Here is a 22,318-nt window from a genome sequence, read left to right as displayed (position 1 = left end):
ATAATAGAGGACGTAGATTCCAAGTGCTACACTCACATGAAGAGGTTGGCATAGGAGAGGAACTCGTGGCGGGCCGCATCAAACCAGTCAAGAGAATGATGATTCAAAAATAATTATTGTTCATCTGCTGCACCTTTCAGTCATGCGATTGTGGAACAAATTGCCCTGTAACTTGCATCTTATCCAAAACCACCTTGCAGTCTTTCTGTCCAACAGAAAATCGGTATCTCTGTCACACTGTAAGTTATCCATGCTTTTCTCATCCCTTTCTAGTTCTCTCTTCTTCCTTCCATTCCATCTACTGATCTTACTCTTTTGTTTCTCGTTGTTCCTTTGACCAGTCAAATTCTTTCCGTACTGCTATCATACGTGTTAAGTGACATTACTCACAGTCGACAAGAATGCAATGAGGATGTCGCTTAATATCAATAGGACTGACATTTATTAAATTCCACATTTTTATGACTACTTATATTATTAATGTTGTAATTATATATTGCTCATACTCACTGAGGATCTCTGGTTAGCTGTAAGAGAGGGCCTGAAATCCCTAACCTTGTTGGGTGAAATAAATGCATAAATAAATAAATAAATACGGACAATGTGTATGTGTATGAAACTTCCTGGCAGATTAAAACTGCGTGCCGGACCGAGACTCGAACTCGGAACCTTTGCCTTTCGCGGGCAAGTGCTCTACCAACTGAGCTACCCAAGCACGAATCACGGCCCCTCCTCACAGCTATACTTCTGCCAGTACCTCGTCCCCTACCTTCCAAACTTTACAGAAGCTCTCCTGCGAAACTGTATGTGTATGGTCGGAAATAAGTGTTGGTATACAACTACAACACAAAAAACACGATACTACTCTCATTACTCGAGCACTATTTGCCTTGGACGTGTTGGGCTTTTTCGAGCCTGAACTGGAACAAAATTTTACCAACATCGACCAGCTCAGTGGTAGTAAGGGAGGAGTTTACCACAGACTTGTTCTTGCTCTACGAAGGAAAAGCAAACACGACGCAGCTCCTGCGGGGCCTAGAGCAAGATGACGCAGAAATGTTTTGAGCAGCGGACCGAAATATCTCGAAGACTATCTTCATGAATCGAACATGCTTGGTGGGTGACTACAGAGCTATGCTGGGCCAGTGTCATTTATTTTGTATCAGATCTCAGCCCTCAAACATTTCGACTGGAACGCAACAATGGATCCGTAGTAAACAGTTTATCGTCTGTCATTGAACTGATCGATTTTTGACAAAACTCTATGTAGCGTAAAAACATATATCAAGTCACAAAATAATAATTAACTAACAGGCCACATATTATTGTCTAACAGTGCGAGCAGTCTCATTTATTTCGTGTCAGTACTGTCAGGTCTGAAAATTGGTGCACAAACGTCTATCTTGGGTGAGTCGAGTTTGTAGGCAAGCAACTGGGCAACTGGGTTGGTAGAATGAAGTTTGTGGGATGTACACTCCTGGAAATGGAAAAAAGAACACATTGACACCGGTGTGTCAGACCCACCATACTTGCTCCGGACACTGCGAGAGGGCTGTACAAGCAATGATCACACGCACGGCACAGCGGACACACCAGGAACCGCGGTGTTGGCCGTCGAATGGCGCTAGCTGCGCAGCATTTGTGCACCGCCGCCGTCAGTGTCAGCCAGTTTGCCGTGGCATACGGAGCTCCATCGCAGTCTTTAACACTGGTAGCATGCCGCGACAGCGTGGACGTGAACCGTATGTGCAGTTGACGGACTTTGAGCGAGGGCGTATAGTGGGCATGCGGGAGGCCGGGTGGACGTACCGCCGAATTGCTCAACACGTGGGGCGTGAGGTCTCCACAGTACATCGATGTTGTCGCCAGTGGTCGGCGGAAGGTGCACGTGCCCGTCGACCTGGGACCGGACCGCAGCTACGCACGGATGCACGCCAAGACCGTAGGATCCTACGCAGTGCCATAGGGGACCGCACCGCCACTTCCCAGCAAATTAGGGACACTGTTGCTCCTGGGGTATCGGCGAGGACCATTCGCAACCGTCTCCATGAAGCTGGGCTACGGTCCCGCACACCGTCAGGCCGTCTTCCGCTCACGCCCCAACATCGTGCAGCCCGCCTCCAGTGGTGTCGCGACAGGCGTGAATGGAGGGACGAATGGAGACGTGTCGTCTTCAGCGATGAGAGTCGCTTCTGCCTTGGTGCCAATGATGGTCGTATGCGTGTTTGGCGCCGTGCAGGTGAGCGCCACAATCAGGACTGCATACGACCGAGGCACACAGGGCCAACACCCGGCATCATGGTGTGGGGAGCGATCTCCTACACTGGCCGTACACCACTGGTGATCGTCGAGGGGACACTGAATAGTGCACGGTACATCCAAACCGTCATCGAACCCATCGTTCTACCATTCCTAGACCGGCAAGGGAACTTGCTGTTCCAACAGGACAATGCACGTCCGCGTGTATCCCGTGCCACCCAACGTGCTCTAGAAGGTGTAAGTCAACTACCCTGGCCAGCAAGATCTCCGGATCTGTCCCCCATTGAGCATGTTTGGGACTGGATGAAGCGCCGTCTCACGCGGTCTGCACGTCCAGCACGAACGCTGGTCCAACTGAGGCGCCAGGTGGAAATGGCATGGCAAGCCGTTCCACAGGACTACATCCAGCATCTCTACGATCGTCTCCATGGGAGAATAGCAGCCTGCATTGCTGCGAAAGGTGGATTATACACTGTACTAGTGCCGACATTGTGCATGCTCTGTTGCCTGTGTCTATGTGCCTGTGGTTCTGTCAGTGTGATCATGTGATGTATCTGACCCCAGGAATATGTCAATAAAGTTTCTCCTTTCTGGGACAATGAATTCACGGTGTTCTTATTTCAATTTCCAGGAGTGTATAACGCACATTGAAATGTTCATTACGTTTGAGGATGGAAGGGAATGTGATGACTTGGTATGCATTTCGTGGAGTGAAGAGTAAACAAGTGTCGATAGGTACGAAGAGTGGATGACATTCGAATACATGGAGGGAGTGACACAGTTTGGGGGGATCAGTAATCCAGGTGAAGGATTGCCCATATCGGTGGTGTGTAATTGACAAGGGCAATGGAGGGATGCAGCCACCATGTTCGGCCAGTAATTAGCCGTAGTCTCTTATGCAGTAATCATTCGTGTTTCCATATTATTTTATGATCGATTTTTACACTGATGTATTTTAGTATTTCGTTTCTTGAACAGGACAATCATACATGGTTAAGTGGAAACCACAGAGGCAGAAGGCCTGGTACGGCTGGTACACACTATGATTCAGCTGCCCCTGCTGATACGATTCAAGCAGCCCGCAACACCCTCAAAAACCACGTGTGAGATTTTCACAATTATTCTCTCGCTCGCTACGCGCGAACTATTAGCCCTGCAGAAATTTAATGTTGCTAAATCTTGTACTGGGAAAGATTTTCGCTTAAGACCACCGTTTTCGATTTGTTAAAGAAAAACCAGTTTAAAGATAACTTTCTTGAATAATTCGAAAACTACAGCCTCTAGCGAAAACATATCCCAGCACAAAATTTAATTTAATTAAATTTCCTACAAAAAGGTCCTGCTCATTTTTTATGTAGGACTAATAGTTTGTGCAAAGTGCTCGAAAGAATATGAAATGCTTGCGTGTGGTTTTTGAAGACGTTGTGGGTTGCATAAAAGTTATCAGCAGGGACAGCTGAATGAACCTGTGTAACTTTTCTGTAAATTTTGAAAAGTTTTATTTTAAGAAATCACTGCTTGCACAATGAATTAAGTGACTGCAGTGAAGCCTGCATGGTTGAGTGGACGTTTAGAGAATCAGCATTGCTCACTCACTGGAGGAGGTGGGCAAGAGAAGTTGGTTTAGGCATAGCGGCAGTGTGAACCACATAAAGGATCCTTCAAAAAGCGCGCCTATTTTGAATCGCCTGATATATTTTTGTTCGTCGGTTGCCTACAATGTTGTTTATCATTTCGATTTCCACAATTATTCCGATTGTTGCTTCAGTGTGAATTTATCGGATTTCTTCATTGTGTGTCTAACCGTGGAGCAACTTACTATTGCACAGCCTGTGTTACTAGTGAAAATATTTTATCAGAGCGGACAAAATTATGCAGCAACAGTGGGACATCTTCGAGCTATTCTAGGGCACAATGAAGCTCAGTATGAACCAACATTCTGCAGTTCAATAAAACAGCTTCAACAATGAACATTAAAGAATTCTGGGCGCTCTCGTTCTGGCTGATCCTTGTAAAACATTTGGTGGTTCGTGACAGTGTGGCTGTTAGTCCAATCCAGTGAAACCGGTTCTTCGTCGATCGCAAGAATTGAGTGAACTACGGCGAATTTTCCGTTGTGGATCTCGATTGCCACCCTTACGCAGCAGCCGAAAGAAACCATTCTTAAAAAATGCCGACATTTTATTCACTGGTTTCTGAAAAGACAACGGCTTTGGGAGGAACATCGTCCTCAGTGACGATGTGCACTTCCACTTAAATGTATTTTGTGAATCAGCAGAACTGCCATGTCTGGGGGTAAAAAAACGTTGCATGGTTCAAGAGACGGAAATGTACCTACAGCGAATGACGGTCCAGCCTCGCTTTTGAGTAGGTGGCACCATCGGCCCTTATTATTTTTGAAGATAAGAAGGGACAAGATATTAAAGTTAATGGAAACTCATACCGTGCGATTATAACGATTTTTTGTGGCCTCATTTCATTGGAATGAACGTTCGGGAATTTTGGATTCTGCAGAATGTCGCACTGCGTTGAGCGGCTTCCGGTCCGCCTATTTCGCGTTGTTGTGGCCAACAATGGTCACAAAGTCATGTGACTTAAACCCTTGCGATTTTTTTCCGGGTATCTTGAATCATCCGCGAGTTAAAACAGGAAATCCGACGTCTTGTTGGTGAAATGCAAGTGGAGTCCTGTCAAGCAATCATTGCGAATTTCAGGGGCAAAGTTCTCGCGTATCAGCGTAGCAGACGAGGTCAAATTCCAGATATTATTTTCAGTACTTGAAATGGGAACGTGCGAAAAATGTCTATGTATTTCGCTAGTATGTTTAGTTTAAGTCAAGAGAGATTATAAAGTTGACGTGTTTTTCTTTGCTTGCCTGATTCGCGTCTTTAGAATCAGTTGTGTACCAGAAAAAGGGCTTATAACACAAAGCTTACGACTTACAGTAATAATGAAATTTGTGAAACAAGGCTAAAAAAGTGTTACCTTCAATTAATACAACATACATTGTTTCATCAAGAACACACAGTTTAATAAGTTAAAAACAACTTGAAGAAATAAAGTACAAAATTTGACAAAAACCGGCGCACATGGAAGGTCATCCGTACATAGAGGGGACGCAACAGAATCTTGGCGTAGGACTGCAGCGGGGTAGAAATACGAGAAATGTCGTTGTAAACGACGACAAAGAATGGGCACACTGAATATCTACAGGTAGGTCAGGTAAGCAGAGCAAGTGAGAGGGGTTAATTGTGACCGCCATTGAAACAGTTAGTATAAAAGCTTTTTTAATTTAATGAAGTGCATTCTATCTTACAAATTGCCAAGACTGAAACAGAGGAATGATATTTTCAATAGACTGGAAAAATGTTTTGGAAAAGTAGTACAGCGATAGAGTAAGGACAGCGACGTGTGTCGGATCTACAACAACAACAAAACTTCCCACAGCATTGTGGAAAGTGTGCACCTACACGGCGTGTAGAATATAACTGTCCGGAAAGAAATTTCATGCGCCATGTGATAGGCAACCTAACGTAGAAACAACGGAAATTGCAGGTAGCAATATCAGCAATGTAGGAGAAGACAGATTACTATTTACTGTAAAGAAGACACGTCGAGTGGGGCCCGAGATGCTGAAGTTGTTGGTCGTGTGTGAGTGAGGTGTGTTTGCTTGTGTGTGTGTGTATGTGTGTGTGTGTGTGTTGTGAGTATCCCTCTTTAATGACGAAGGCCGTGGCCGAAAGCTGTATGTGAGAGTCTTTTAATCGTGCCTGTCGGCAACTTGAAGTTTCTTCTTTACAGTAAGTAGCGATCTGTCTTTTCGTACACAGTTGGTATTGCTACCTAATTTATATCACCCACCCCAGATAAGGTTCATGTTAAGATGTGGTGCCTATATTAAAGCGCATGAAATATGTACCCGGCCAGTTTTATTTTATCCACCCTGTATTAGGACGGGGGTCGGACGTACACGTACCTCTCTGCTTGACCTTCTTGCAGACGGGGATCTCCTTGGGCTGAGTCCCTGTGACGCCGACGGTCTGACAGTCGGTCATCGGCACGTACGACTTGTTGAACGGGTCGCCGCAGTTCTTGTTCGCCACCGTCGAGCACGTGTAGCACCGCAGCGTGTCTGCAAAGCACAGCAAAACAACACTGGTCAGCTACACGTTACGTTCACGCTGGCCGCGATACCTCGCTGTGGCGTACACTGTATTCATTGTTGCCAAGGGAAAAAAACATATATATTTATCCGCAGTTACCATGATTTACAAGGAATATACATATGCCACAAATATTTATTAACTACCAGTTTATAACAGCCAGTTCAAATGGTTCAAATGGCTCTGAGCACTATGGGACTTAACTTCTGAGGTCATAAGTCCCCTAGAACTTAGAACTACTTAAACCTAACTAACCTAAGGACATCACAAACACACATGTCCGAGGCAGGATTAGAACCTGCGACCGCAGCGGTCGCGCGGTTCCAGACTGTAGCGCCTAGAACCGCTCGGCCATTCCGGCCGGCTATAACATATAACAGCCAGTCATCATCGTCATCATCAGATACCATAAATTTTCAGAAGTTGGTGTCCCACAGCCCGTAAATATTTGGAGAACCTCATGAGCTGATGACTCTTTTTTTTTTTTTTTTTTTTTTTTTGCTACCAGTTTCGGCCCATCATCAGGTTCGTAAAAGCATTGATAAGCCCATATTAGGCTATATAAAACGATTGACTTCAGAGAATAGAATCATGAATTCGTTACAATCTGGCGCCAATGATTTTACACTGAGGTGGCAAAAGTCAGGGGAGAGCGATATGCACATATACAGATTGCAGTAGTACCGTGTGCACAAGGCATAAAATGGCAGTGCATTGGGGGAGCTGTCATTTGTATTCAGGCGATTCATGTGAAAGTGTTTCCAACGTGATTATGGTCACACGACGGGAACTGACAGATTTGATCACTGAGTGGTAGTTGGAGCTAGATGCAGCGGACATTCCATTTCGGAACTCGTAGGGAGTCCAGTGTTTCTAGATCTACAGAGAAAAAAGTCTACCGAGAATACCAAATTTCAGGCATTACCCCTCACCTTGGACAACGACCTAGAGCAGCGGCGTTTGCGTAGAGTTGTCAGTGCTAACAAACAAGCAACACTGCGTGAAATAACCACAGAAATAAATGTGGGACAGACGACGAATGTATTCGTTAGAACAGTATGGCGAAATTTGGCTTCAATGGGTTGTGGCAGCTCCATACTTAGGAATCATATACAACCGTTCGCTCGACGAAAGATCCGTACCTAAAGACTGGGAAGTTGCACAGGTCAGACCACTATTCAAGAAAGGTAGTAGGAGTAATCCTCTAAATTACAGGCCCATATCGTTAATGTCGATATGCAGCAGGATTTTAGAACATATATTGTGTTCGAACATTATGAATTACCTCGAAGGAAACGGTCTATTGACACACAGTCAACATGGGTTTAGAAAACATCGTTCCTGTGAAAGACAACTAGATCTTTATTCACATGAAGTGCTGAGTGCTATTGACAAGGGATTTCAGACCGATTCCGTATTCCTGTATTTCCGGAAGGCTTTTGACACTGTACCACACAAGCGGCTCGTAGTGAAATTGCGTGCTTATGGAGTATCGTCTCAGTTATGTGACTGGATTTGCGATTTCCTGTCAGAGAGGTCACAGTTCGTAATAATTGACGGAAAGTCATCGAGTAAAACAGAAGTGATTTCTGGCGTTCCCCAAGGTAGTGTTATAGGCCCTTTACTGTTCCTTATCTACATAAACGATTTGGGAGACAATCTGAGCAGCCGTCTTCGGTTGTTTGCAGATGACGCTGTCGTTTGTCGACTAATAAAGTCATCAGAAGATCAAAACAAACTGCAAAACGATTTAGAAAAGATGTGAGTAGTGCCAAATGACCCTAAATAACGAAAAGTGTGAGGTCATCCACATGAGTGCTAAAAGGAACTCGTTAAACTTGGGTTACACGATAAATCAGTCTAATCTAAATACCTAGGTATTACAATTACGAACAACTTAGATTGGAAGAAACACATAGAAAATTTTGTGGGGAAGGCTAACCAAAGACTGCGTTTTAGTGGCAGGACACTTAGAAAATGTAACAGACGTACTAAGGAGACTACCTACACTACGCACGTCCGTCCTCTTTTAGAATACTGCTGCGCGGTGTGGCATCCTTACCAGATAGGACTGACGGAGTACGTCGAAAAAGTTCAAAGAAAGGCAGCACGTTTTGTATTATCGCGAAATATGGGAGAGAGTGTCACAGAAATGATACAGGATTTGGGCTGGAAGTCATTAAAAGAAAGGCGTTTTTCGTTGCGATGGAATCTTCTCACGAAATTCCAATCACCAACTTTCTTCTCCGAATGCGAAAATATTTTGTTCACACCGCCCTACATAGGGCGGAACTATCACCACGATAAAATAAGGGAAATCAGAGCTCGTACGGAAAGATATAGGTGTTCGTCTTTTCCGCGCGCTATACGAGATTGGAATAATAGAGAATTGTGAAGGTGGTTCAATGAACCCTCTGCCAGGCACTTAAATGTGATTTGCAGAGTATCCATGTAGATGTAGATGTAGACGAACAACGCGAGTGCCTTTGCCAACAACACGGCATCGCTTGCAGCGCCTCTCCTGCGCTCGTGACCATATCGGATGGACCATAGACGACTGCCGAACCGTGGCCTGGTCAGATGATTCCCGATTTCAGCTGGTAAGAGCTGATGGTAGGGTTCGAGTGTGGCGCAGATCCCACGAAGCCATGGACTCAAGTTGTCAACAAGTCACTGTGTATGCTGGTGGCGGCTACATAATGGTGCTCGCTGTGTTTACATGAAGTGGAATGGGTCCTCCGCTCCAATTGAACCGGTCATTGACTGGAGATTTGGAGACCACCTGAAGATCCTCACGGACTTCGTGTTTCCAAACAACGATGGAATATTTAAGGATAACAATGCGCTATGTCACCGGGTCACGATTGTTCGCAGTTGGTTTCAAGAGCATTCTGGACAGTTCGACAGAATCATTTGGCCACCCAGATCGCCCAACATGAATCCCATCGAACATTATGGGACATAATCGAGAGGTGAGATCGTGCACAAAATCGTGCACCGGAAAGACTTTCACAATTATGGAGGGCAATAGAGGCAGCATGGCTCAATATTTGTACAGGGGACTTCCGACGATTTGTTGAGACCATGCCACGTCGAGCTACTGCACAGCGCTGGGCATAAGGAGGTCCGACACGATATTAGGAGGTGTCCCATGACTTTTGTCACCTCAGTGTACACTGACTAAGATCATGTTATAAATGCTCTTATGAAGCCGATGATAGTCCGGGGACCGAAACTGGTTGTTAATAAAGGCATTTTATCAGCAACTCTTGGCGGTAATCGTGACGTTCTTCAAACACCACGAAATTATTTACATTCCAGTAGCGTCAAAAATTAAGATAAAAAACCATCCTGTGTCAGATTAACATCAATGCATTTTACTGGTACTACTGACAGCAGTTACAGTGCCGCTTTTTGGTGTTTTCATTTTGTTGATGCTGTATTAATATTAATATATTTTACTATTGGCCCTGGTGTCAGTGATGCAGAAAGGTTTTCTCATTTTATTTTTTTGACACCGCAATAAGAACGTTTAATTATAGGCAGATATAAATAATGTTGTGGTATCTCGTGATGGCCGGTTCTTGAACCTGGTAGTTGATGGATTATTCCATCAGTAGCTCTTTGAGGGCCATAAATATTACCTTTTTTTCAAATATTTCCGCATCGTGGGTAATAACCTGCACAAAATAATATAAGGTTCTGTTAGTCTGTAGCATTGGCGTGTATTTACGAGGGAAACTCAAAATTTTAAATGCTAGAAAATACCTTCTTAATGTGAATACAAAATGAATTTAAAAACAGTATATATGGAATATCAAACACAGCACAATAATAAAGATATATTCTTTGAATGCGTAAGAAGTAACTGTATCCTTCTGAATCAAACCTCAAACAAATCAGAAACAAATATTAGATTTTTGCAATTCCTATACTAGTCCGAAAATATGTATTACTGCATGTTATATGTATTTGATTACCTATCAAAACATGTCACTAAGCGTTGTGAGTCCCTGCTCATTGTCTGACTACCATTCATAAAATATATTACATTATTCTCTACAAGCAGCACTTCAGAGCACCTAAATGTTTCGGAAAAGAATTCTTAAAATCGCCATTTTTTTACTACTGTCTTTCCTGAATAATCATCAGTTCGACAAAAGTGATCAACATACCAAAGAAGGACGGTTCTTTGACATCAAAAGTACTGGTAAAACACAGGGATCCATTGCATCAATAATCATGGTTGTACGATTTAGTTGAGATTCTTGACATCACATAAAGAAGTTTTGAGTACTCATTGTATAGCGCAACAGTGGATACGTCTCGGACAACAGGTAAATATCATAAAGCCATAAACACGTTCACAGAGCTACACCAATTAATAAAAACATTATGAGTACATGCCTATTCGTGGTTTCTCCGCCAACCACTTTCCATAGATGCTTACAACAGCAGCACGCTGGATTACCTGGATTACCCAATTTGCAGTCCGTATGTTTCTCGAAAGGTTCCCCATTCATATTTGCTCTCCTTGCTTGAAAGTCTTTGTGACAAACATCTAGGGGAGTAGATGACGTCATGGGGAACTTGGCAGTGGCTTTATGAACAAGTAACACCAGCCTCCCGATTCTCATAAGCATTGAGCTCCCAGGCCAAGGGCGTTCGCAGAAATTATAACAGAGGGTGTGGAAAGGACGGCAAACTGTGCAAATTGCCATTTTGCTATAAATGGGTTAATCAGCATCAAGATATGTCACGCCACACTAACTAAATTTTGGAGGTGACACAAAAAACTTGTTATATTCCAGAAATTTGAGAGTTAACCATTCCATATATGAATAAAAACTCTGTACTCCAGTTTGTGGGGGATGGGGCACATGCAACATGTGGTCAATGTATCGAGTAGTACACCTGCCATGTAATTACTCGTGAAAGAAACGCAGCTTGTGTGTGTGTGTGTGTGTGTGTGTGTGTGTGTGTGTGTGTGTGTGTGTGTGTATGTGTTTCGTCGTTCGGTTCGAGCCGTACTCTACTGGTGAAAAAAATAAAAAATTAATTACTATTAAAAACAGTCTTGATCACGATTTATTTAACAAGGTGACCGGTTTCGACCACTACTGTGGTCATCTTCAGACCATTGAGTAGGAACCTCTTTCTGTTGGAGAATCACTACAGTAGTGGTCGAAACTGGTCACCTTGTTAAATAAATCGTGATCAAGACTGTTTTTAATAGTAATTATTTATAAGACATTGATCACAGCTGTTCCCGTAATGCATTCAAAAGTAAAAAAATAAAAATCATGTCCCTTCCTTGAAAACAGCGTATTTTTACACCTTCCTCAAAAGCGTTCTGCCGCATACTTCGTCTGTGGTTGAAAGGCTTATTCCGCAGTTTTACGACACGTGTCTTTAACAGCATTTTACGGTCTCTTTATGGCTCCACTTATGACTCAGAGGAATTATACTTCTTTAGCTTTCTAAAAAAAGGAAAGAATAAACAAAGTGAACGACGCAAGACCACGCTAAGACGCAATAGTATGTTCGAAGACGTGGGTTGATATACGACTTCCGATTATACCATTCCTTAGCCTAAGTTTCAGTTTAATGAATTTGCTTAATTAATTTTATGGTTGGAGACATTGTCTTCTTATGCGTTGATAAGAAATAAAAGAAGTGTTTGATTGTAATGCCCAGTCGATATTGATGTTGTTTTGAATGAACACAAGGATGTGGGAAGTAATTAGCCCTGGATTTGCTGAGGGCATTCGTCAGAGTTGATTTACGGAGATCATTGCGAACTGAACTCCGAATGGCATCCACCGCTTATACAGTACAGCAACTTAACAACTGCACATCCTAGTACGATGCAAAAAGCTAACCGAAATTATTCCCCGATAGTTCATAAGTAGCGAACGTGTTTCAAGAGTGTTTGGACAACACGGGAGGCAAAATCTGCTAAGATGTTGGGTTTTGAACTTAAAAGTTCGCGGTTCGAATTCGGTACATATTATGGTTTCAAAGGTCTGCATCATAAAGCCGGTGCCTGCAAAAATTTTACCTTGCTTAAATGAAATATGCTGCAAAACGCGTAGGGAATATGTGTTTACCTACTTGCCTCCTACGCTTAAAAATTATGGTTACCTCAGAAGGCTTGTAATTCCTTGTTTCCATATACCCCATATGTATTACCAAAGGTATTCAATGTAGAAGACTAATGAATAAATCGTGATTGACTTACTTAGTAATTTCAGAATTTACAGTTTTTTATTTACTTCTTGAGGAACTACATTTCGATTGTATGTTCATTCATAGCTGTCTATAATGCTTTACTTTGTGACTTTTCGTCTTTCGATTGTCACTTTGATCTCTTCACAGTGAGTGAAATGAAACTGACCCGGAAAATATTTAATGCCCCTTAAGGCAGGGAACCCAGCGTACATCATTCGCCACAAGTGCAGATTATGTAGGTGTGGTTGCTATCTCAAGATGCATGAAATATTTTTCGGGCCAGTTTCATTTTACCAAGCCTGTGTATACTCTTGAAACAGTCTTCGAGACTGATTAGGGCATTTAATATTTGTGAGTGTCTATTTCTGTACAGCTGTGTCCACCCCATTAACTATACCATTATTTTTAAGCTCGTCGTGTCCCTTATAAACATAAATTTTACTATCTTCCTAAGTTAATGTTTACTCTGGCATCTTTTGTAATCTCCGTTAATAGGGGGTTTATTTTCTTGACAAGGAAGTTGGAGAAATCATGGTAGTGTTCCTGTACGAGGTGGTCTCAAGCTCCCTGGAAAGAGGAGACACTCAAGACGACAGTAGGCACTGCTGTAGTGTCTGTGTGGTCTGGACAGGACAGGCATCCAGTGTGTTGTTGGCCTGCGTCGTCAGCGATAATTATGGAGGCGCCAGCCGAAAGGTCCCAGCAAGATTTACTACTCAGTAGGACCCAGAGTTTTGCCGATAAAATTATGCAACTATGGAATGATTTTAAAACGCCAGTGTGCGTTTCGTTTAGCACGAGAAAATGCAACTTTTCACAGAACCATCGAAAGTTGCTAACAAATAATTCGATTAGTAAGACAAAAGAATCTCAACGGGGAAATCAGATGCAGCGACATGTCTGTAGCAAATTTTGCAGAATCTTTGTTATGAAAATCGTTCTCATTGGGAGGTACTTCAACATTTGCCAGAATGGTGCCAATGAGGGTGTTCAGGGTGTAAGCGATGAACAGTGGGAACCATTACGGCTGTGGCTAGAGGTTACATCCAGCCGCAACCACAGCTGCAGGCACGCAACAATCACCACATTCAGGCTAACCACGTGTAAAAGTTACCATCGCATTTATGCAACACTGTGAATGTCACAATGACATTTTACTGGCCACACACTATCTGGTAATCAAATATACATTGTTACGCTTCCATAGTATTCGTATACCGCCCGTCAACAGTATGTTTGCCTCGAAGTAACAGCCAGGAAAGTGACCGAGAGATAATCATTAATCAATTGGGCAGATTTTTTTTCCTCTTTAGTGTCTACTCGAAAGATGTTTATTGTTTCAGAATAAGTATTATACTGGGTAACTTCAATCAGTTCAGCTATGGTCCAGAATAACATAAATATTGTGACACTTCAAAAAATGGTTCAAATGGCTCTGAGCACTATGGGACTCAACTGCTGTGGTCATAAGTCCCCTAGAACTTAGGACTACTTAAACCTAACTAACCTAAGGACATCACTCCCATCCATGCCCGAGGCAGGATTCGAACCTGCGACCGTAGCGGTTGTGCGGTTCCAGACTGTAGCGCCTTTAACCGCTCGGTCACTCCGGCCGGCTATTGTGACACTAAAAGCAATTGTAACGTGTTCTATTTAAACCTTTCACTACTAAAAGGTTGTATGTGCCCCATAATAGGTTCTCAGAGATCGAGTGAGAATATGCTACTTGTAATTGCTGTGTATGAATGGCCCAGTGCCAAAGAGAAGCCTGTTAACTGTTCGCAGAATTCTTATAACTACACATTTCACCGGTAGTTTCTGTTGTCTTCAAGTTACAGCGTTAACCCTCTGATCGCTAGCTGTAGTGTCATAAAAAATGCCCATGACTGATTTTCTTATCCCACTTGCATAGCAACGATCGTCAACAGAAAGAGAGAAGCTGCGTACAAATCATTGGTGAATGTTAGCGACCATCTACCAGCTGAAGCTGAAACAAGAGTAAAGAGTGCAGGATGTGCTAAGAGAATGAAACAAACTATAACGGATGAGAAGGAGGAGAAATGGTTCAAATGGCTCTGAGCACTGTGGGACTTAATATCTGAAGTCATCAGTCCCCTAGAACTTAGAATTACTTAAACCTAACTAATCTAAGGACACCACACATATCCATGCCCGAGGCAGGATTCTAACCTGCCCTGTAGCGGTCGCGCGGTTCCAGACTGAAGCGCCTAGAGCCGCTCGGCCACAGCGGCCGGCGAGAAGGAGTAGATTAGTGTTCAATATCCTGTCGACAACGAGGTCACTGGAGACAGAGCACAAGCTCAGATTAGGAAAGAATGGTGAATAAAAGCGGCCCTGCCCTTTCGAAGGAGACATTCCGGCATTTGTTCTTAAGCAATTTAGGGAAATCATGGAAAACCCAAATTAGGATGGCCAGATGCAGTTTCGAACCGTCGTCCTTCCGGATGCGAGTTCATTGTGCTAACCACTGCGCTATCCCACTAGGTGGAAACTAGAGAGATGAACTTGCATGTCACGTGTCAGCTTGTTTTGTACAAAAACTGTTTCACAGTGTATCACGATTAGGCAGATAAAACTGTCATATGAGACAGTTGAATTTGGAAATATTGATAAAGAGCATCCCATTCAGAATAATACACAAGATTTTCAAATACTTGTAATCACAAACACAATCCAAGCGCTTTTCTGACAATATGTATCATAAATGAAAATATAATATGATCATTCATATCATTATCACTGGACATGTAGATTCCTCGTCAAAATACCAGTGGGACTAATACAGAGTAATTCATAAGCATGTAGAGGGTTTCATTAGACAACTGTGTGATATCTACAAAATACTCAGAAAAATGACACATATCAGTGGATAGAGTATATCGTCAAGTTTCGACTCGTAATATCTGCCGCGGCGTCCTTGTACTAAAGGCAGGCACGTCAGAGCATGTATAACGGGCGATATAATGAATTAGTTGGCACCGGCAGATAGTGAATACAATGAACAGATTTGAAAAGCAGTCTGTTGTTGCACCTTCCCAACTAATTCATGTCAATGAATTACATGAATGTAATGATATTTGTACGTCTCAAACGTTGCCCTATTGAGGACCTGTAATGTGAGTTCCAAACCTGGAGAGATACTCCATACACTAATACGTCTGTATTTTCTGAATAGCGTGTAGTTTTCACATTGTCGTCCTTTGAAAGCCCAGACGTATTTATCAATAATGATGTACGTCACACCCCTCCCCACAATGGAAGTCGAAAAGGTGAGAAATATTTTTTCATAATTCTGATTACAGCATTAATTACAATAACCATACATGAATGTCCTTCGCTCTGAAAACTAGATAGTGAAAGGGTTAAAATTACTGCACCTGTAACATGTAATCTTATCATTTATTAACTATAAATGCCGCACTCAAGCGCGAATTGTTTGTAATTAATAAATGAAACGCAGCACGTCATTCTCAATGGAGAGAAGTCTTCCGAAGTAAGAGTGATTTCAAGTGCGCCGCAGGGGAGTGTCGTAGGACCGTTGCTATTCACAATACACATAAATGACCTTGAGGATGACATCGGAAGTTCACTGAGGCTTTTTACGGATGATGCTGTGGTATATGGAGAGGTTTTAACAATTGAAAATTGTACTGAAATGCAGGAGGATCTGCAACGAATTGACGCATGGTGCAGGGAATGGCAATTGAATCTCAATGTAGACAAGTGTAATGTGCTGCGGATACATAGAAAGAAAGATCCTTTATCATTTAGCTACAATATAGCAGGTCAGTAACTGGAAGCAGTTAATTCCATAAATTATCTGGGAGTATGCATTAGGAGTGATTTAAAATTGAATGATCATATAAAGTTGATCGTCGGTAAAGCAGATGCCAGACTGAGATTCATTGGAAGAATCCTAAGGAAATGCAATCCGAAAACAAAGGAAGTGGTACACTTGTTCGCCTACTGCCTGAGTATTGCTCACCAGTGTGGGATCCGTACCAGATAGGTTGATAGAAGAGATAGAGAAGACCCAACGGAGAGCAGCGCGCTTCGTTACAGCGTCATTTAGTAATCGCGAAAGCGTTACGGAGATGATAGATAAACTACAGTGGAAGACTTTGCAGGAGAGACACTACGGGCATTTGTTGAAGTTTCGAGAACATACCTTCACCGAGGAGTCAAGTAGTATATTGCTCCCTCCTACGTGCATCTCGCGAAGAGATCATAAGGATAAAATCAGTGAGATTAGAGCCCACACAGAGGCATACCGACAATCTTTCTTTCCACGAACAATACGAGACTGGAATAGATGGGAGAACCGATAGAGGTACTTGAAGTACCCTTCGCGGAGTATGCATGTAGATGTAGATGTAAATTTGTGGAGTTGAATAACGCAACAAATCTATCACCACATAAATTAACTTCAAGAGTGAGCTACGCAGAAGCATCACAACATTAAACAACTGCCCAACAAGGGCGCTGACACGCTTCATCACTGGAAATAGTTTCTGCTGAGGTCGGGTCTCACCAAAATGCTCGATGCGTGGTCTTTTCCCTGGCGAGTTCGGAGCAACTGGTGGCTCTTCTCTGGCCCTTGCGCGCCCTCGTGATGTGAGTAATCGTAATCGCGGCAGTGTATTGCGCAAGAAGCCCGCCAACCGGTTCGGCCTTGAGGAGGTGGGACGCAGGTTTACAGGCGAGCGTGCCGCGGTCTTTGTTGTGGTTTCGAGCCGCATGGCTCCTGCCCACAGTGTGTTGCGGCGGTGCCTATTCGTGCTTCCGGCCCTCAGCCACTCGAAATAACGACGCAGTATTTCTGACACAGTTCGTGCCGCTATGGCTTTAGCGCGACTGGCTTTTGCTTTTTTTCCAAGTGTTGAGATTCATGGCAAACCGCCGAGGTCGCAGAGTCTAGAAAGAAATTACTAGGCTTCGCTTGACTTCTTAACATAGACGAACAATAGGAGACATTTCTGTTATTTGCCCTGGTCACGACGACGACAATTGAATTATAAGTTACCGCCAATAATTCAAGGCGATGGTACGAAGCATTACCCAAGGCACAGTCATTCCTCTAGAGTCTGACCAAAATGAGTTCAGGGCATGGGTCAGTAGGCTTTTCGGAGGGTCTATCGAACGACTTTGACGGAATGTTGTTGTTGTGGTCTTCAGTCTCAAGACGGGTTCGCTGTATCGTTGGTCTACCCTGTGCAAGCCACTTCATCTCTGAATAGCCCAGCTACTGCGATCTACATCCATTTTAAACTGCTTACTGTAAACAAGCCTTGACCTCCCTCTCCACGTTCTCCTCCATTATCAGTTTGACGTTTCCTTGAAAACTCAGGGTGTAGTGTCAGTCGTCCCTTCTTTCAGTTAAATTGTGCCATAATTCTAACCAATTATATTCTGTACCTGCAGGTGGCAGTTGACGCTAAATAACGAAAAGTGTGAGGTGATCCACATGAGTTCCAAAAGAAATCCGTTGGAATTCGATTACTCGATAAACAGTACAATTCTCAAGGCTGTCAATTCAACTAAGTACCTGGGTGTTAAAATTACGAACAACTTCAGTTGGAAAGACCACATAGATAATATTGTGGGGAAGGCGAGTCAAAGGTTGCGTTTCATTGGCAGGACACTTTGAAGATGCAACAAGTCCACTAAAGAGACAGCTTACACTACACTCGTTCGTCCTCTGTTAGAATATTGCTGCGCGGTGTGGGATCCTTACCAGGTGGGATTGACGGAGGACATAGAAAGGGTGCAAAAAAGGGCAGCTCGTTTTGTATTATCACGTAATAGGGGAGAGAGTGTGGCAGATATGACACGCGAGTTGGGATGGAAGTCATTAAAGCAAAGACGTTCTTCGTCGCGGCGAGATCTGTTTACGAAACTTCAGTCACCAACTTTCTCTTCCGAAATCGAAAATATTTTGTTGAGCCCAAGCTACATAGGTAGGAATGATCAACAAAATAAAATAAGAGAAATCAGAGCTCGAACAGAAAGGTGTAGGTGTTTGTTTTTCCCGCGCGCTGTTCCGGAGTGGAATGGTAGAGAGATAGTATGACTGTGGTTCTATGAATCCTCTGCTAAGCACTTAAATGTGAATTGCAGAGTAATCATGTAGATGTAGATGTAGATTAGCTATCTTAATATATCTAAAATTCAGCATTAGCGCCCACGTTTCACTTCTGCGGAAGGCTACTTTCCAGGCAAATACCTCTAGGGAAGACTTCCTAACGCTTAAATTTGTATTCAATGCTAACAAATTCCTCTTTTTCAGAAACGCTTTTCCTGTTATTGGCAGTATGCGTTTCACACTGGGGTGACAGACGTCATAGGATAGCGATATGCACACATACAGATGGCGGTGGTGTCGCGCGCACAAGATACAAAAGGGCAGTGCATTCGTGAAGCTGTCATTTGTACTCAGGTTATTCATTTGAAAAGGTGTCCCACGTGATTATGGTCGCGCGATGGGAATTAACAGACTCTGAACGCGGAATAGTAGTTGGCGCTAGACGTATGGAACATTCCATTTCGGAAATTTTTAGGGAATTCAGTATTCCGAGATTCACAATGTGAAGAGCGTGCCGAGAGTACCAAATTTCTGGCATTCTCTCTCACCACTGACAACGCAGTGGCCGACGACCTACACTTAATGACCTTGTGTAGAGTTGTCATTGCTAACAGATAAGCAACACTGACACTGCGCGAAATAACCACAGAAATCAATTTGAGACGTGCAACGAACGCATCATGCGGCGAAGTTTGGCGTTAAAGGGCTATGGCAGCAGACGAACGATGCGAATGCCTTTGCTAACAGCACAACATCGCCTGGAGCACATGTCCTGGGCTCGTCACCATATCGGTCGGACCCTAGACTACTGCCGGCCTCGGTGGTCTAGCGGTTCTAGGCGCGCAGTCCGGAACCGCGCAACTGCTACGGTCGCAGGTTCGAATCCTGCCTTGGGCATGGATGTGTGTGATGTCCTTAGGTTAGTTAGGTTTAAGTATGAGATTTTCACTCTGCAGCGGAGTGTGCGCTGATATGAAACTTCCTGGCAGATTAAAACTGTGTGCCCAACCGAGACTCGAACTCGGGACCTTTGCCTTTCGCGGGCAAGTGCTCTAACCAATTGAGCTACCGAAGCACGACTCACGCCCGGTACTCACAGCTTTACTTCTGCCAGTACCTCGTCTCCTACCTTCCAAACTTTACAGAAGCTCTCCTGCGAACCTGCAGAACTAGCACTCCTGAAAGAAAGGATATTGCGGAGACATGGCTTAGCCAGAGCCTGGGGGATGTTTGCAGAATGAGATTTTCACTCTGCAGCGGAGTGTGCGCTGATATGAAACTTCCTGGCAGATTAAAACTGTGTGCCCGACCGAGACTCGAACTCGGGCACACAGTTTTAATCTGCCAGGAAGTTTCATAGGTTTAAGTAGTTCTAAGTTCTAGGGGACTGATGATCACAGTAGTTAAGTCCCATGGTGTTCAGAGCCATTTGAGCCCTAGACTACTGGAAAACTGTGACCTTGTCGGTTAAGTCTCGATTTCAGTTGGTAAGAGCTGATGGTAGGGTATGAACGTGGCGCAGACCCCACAATGCCATAGTCCGAAGTTATCAACAAGGCATTGTGCGAGCTAGTGGTGGCTCCATAATGGCTTTGGCTGTGTTTACACGGAATGAACTGGGTCCTCAGGTCCAACTGAACCGATTATTGACTGGAAAGGGTTATGTTTGGCTACTTGGAGACGTTTTGCAGCCATTCATGGACTTCATGTTCCCAAACAATGATGGAATTTTTATGAATGACAGTGCGCCCTGTCACATGGCCACAATTGTTCACGATTGGTTTGAAGAACATTCTGGACAATGATTGGTCATCCAGTTCGCTCAACATGAATCCCGTCGAACAGATATGTGGTATAATCGAGAAGTTAGTTTGTACACAAAATCCTGCAGCGTAACACTTCCGGAATTATGGGCGGCTATAGAGGCATCATTGCTCAAAATTTCTGAAGGGAACTTTTATCGACTTGTTGGGTCCATACCACGTCCAGTTGCTGCACTACATTGGGCTAAAGGAGCTCCGATACAACATTAGGAAGATCCCCCGACTTTTGTCGCCTCATTGAATATCCTCTCGACTTCGATTATCGTCAGTTATTTTTCTGCCAAAAATAGCAAAACTCATCTACTACTCAAGGTACGGTCATTCCTCTAGACAATAACCAAACAAAGCTCAATAAGTTTCAAGTAAAGTAACCTTCAGGTTTGGTTCACTGTCCTTATTTTCATGGAGTCTGTCGAACGACTTTGATGACCGAATTCAGTGGCGCGTTGTCTTGTGAATATACAAGTTGCTATCCAGGTCCTGGTGGCAACGGCCTTACCGCAGTGGGTACACCGATTCCCGTCAGATTACCGAAGTTAAGCGCTGTCGGGTGTGGCCGGCATTTGGATGGGTGACCATCTGGGCCGCCATATGCTGTTGCCATTTTTCGGGGTGCACTCAGCCTCGTGATGCCAATTGAGGAGCTACTCGACCGAATAGTAGCGGCTCCGGTCAAAGAAAACCATCATAACGACCGGGAGAGCGGCGTGCTGACCACACGCCTCTCCTATCTGCATCCCCAGCTGAGGGTGATACGGCGGTCGGATGGTCCCGATGGGCCACTTCTGGCCTGAAGAAGGAGTGCTTTATTCAGGTCCTGACAAGAGAAACAAATCTGCACATCAGACAGTACCGGTTCTGTTTGAGTGTGCGCGGCAATAGCATACGTGCCATGGCTTTATTTTCTGCTGACCTTACGTTTTATACGTCCTGCTGGATTTAACCCTGCTGACACTTGATGGTCGAAGGCTTGTCTAGAAGTGGTTGCCATAAAAAATAACATAGACAATATAAACAAAATACTGCTCCCAAGACGACTCTGCAGCTTGTGTTCGAATGGAGGACAGAGAGTGAAAGTGAAAGGCAATTATCATGCTAGACTAAAATTTTTCATGTTTGACCCTTTCTGAGTTGTAGTGAGCTGGGAGCGCGATTGGATACCTGTATCACCATTAAACGCCATCGCACGTAATCAAGGAGTCGCCACAAAGTTTTGTTAGAGGAGTCATACTGATCCTTTTTCACCACAATTTCCGCCAATATTACAATGTTACGGCAAACGTCACCAGATTTCTCCAGTGAATAACTGCGGCTGTCTGTCTCATTCCGAGTACACACAAGAAAGGAATGGATATTTAAATATAATTATAGGTGCAACCTTAAGGGCATTTAATTAAACTGTAGTGTGCTATTTCATTTTACAAATATTTTTTGGCGGGGGAAGGGGAGCAGAGGGGAGGGGGGGGAGGGTAGTCGTCAGTTCTCTGGCTGGTTAGACGTAGCCCAGCACTACGACCAACCTCCTCATCTCAAAGTAGCCCTTACACCCAACATCCTTGATTATTTATTGGAATTGCTCCAGCCCCAATCTTCCCCTACAGTCTTCCCTCTGCGGCTTCCTCTAAAACCACAGAACACGACAACAGTCAAGCTGTCCAGATTTAAAACCAATCGAGAATCTGTGAGAGCAACTCGATCGGGCTGTTCGGCAATGCATCCTTGTGGTGTGCGTACTGTAA

General features: G+C 43.8%; 1 protein-coding gene and 1 pseudogene across 1 annotated transcript in view; one reads left to right on the top strand and one right to left on the bottom strand.

Annotated features, from left to right (window-relative positions):
* The window catches only part of LOC124777245, a 128,099-nt gene that overhangs the window by 12,861 nt on the left and 92,920 nt on the right, over positions 1-22,318 (bottom strand). The window contains exon 2 of the mRNA XM_047252572.1: positions 6,236-6,391. Coding sequence (XP_047108528.1) covers positions 6,236-6,391 — 156 coding nt within the window. The remainder of the gene's footprint in view (positions 1-6,235; positions 6,392-22,318) is intronic.
* On the top strand, positions 21,065-21,182 carry LOC124778186 (annotated as a pseudogene).

The sequence above is a fragment of the Schistocerca piceifrons genome, chromosome 2 (assembly GCF_021461385.2).
Source record: "Schistocerca piceifrons isolate TAMUIC-IGC-003096 chromosome 2, iqSchPice1.1, whole genome shotgun sequence".
Lineage (NCBI taxonomy): Eukaryota > Metazoa > Arthropoda > Insecta > Orthoptera > Acrididae > Schistocerca > Schistocerca piceifrons.
The sequence above is the reverse complement of the archived record's forward strand: the minus strand, read 5'-3'. Positions and strand labels throughout refer to the sequence as shown.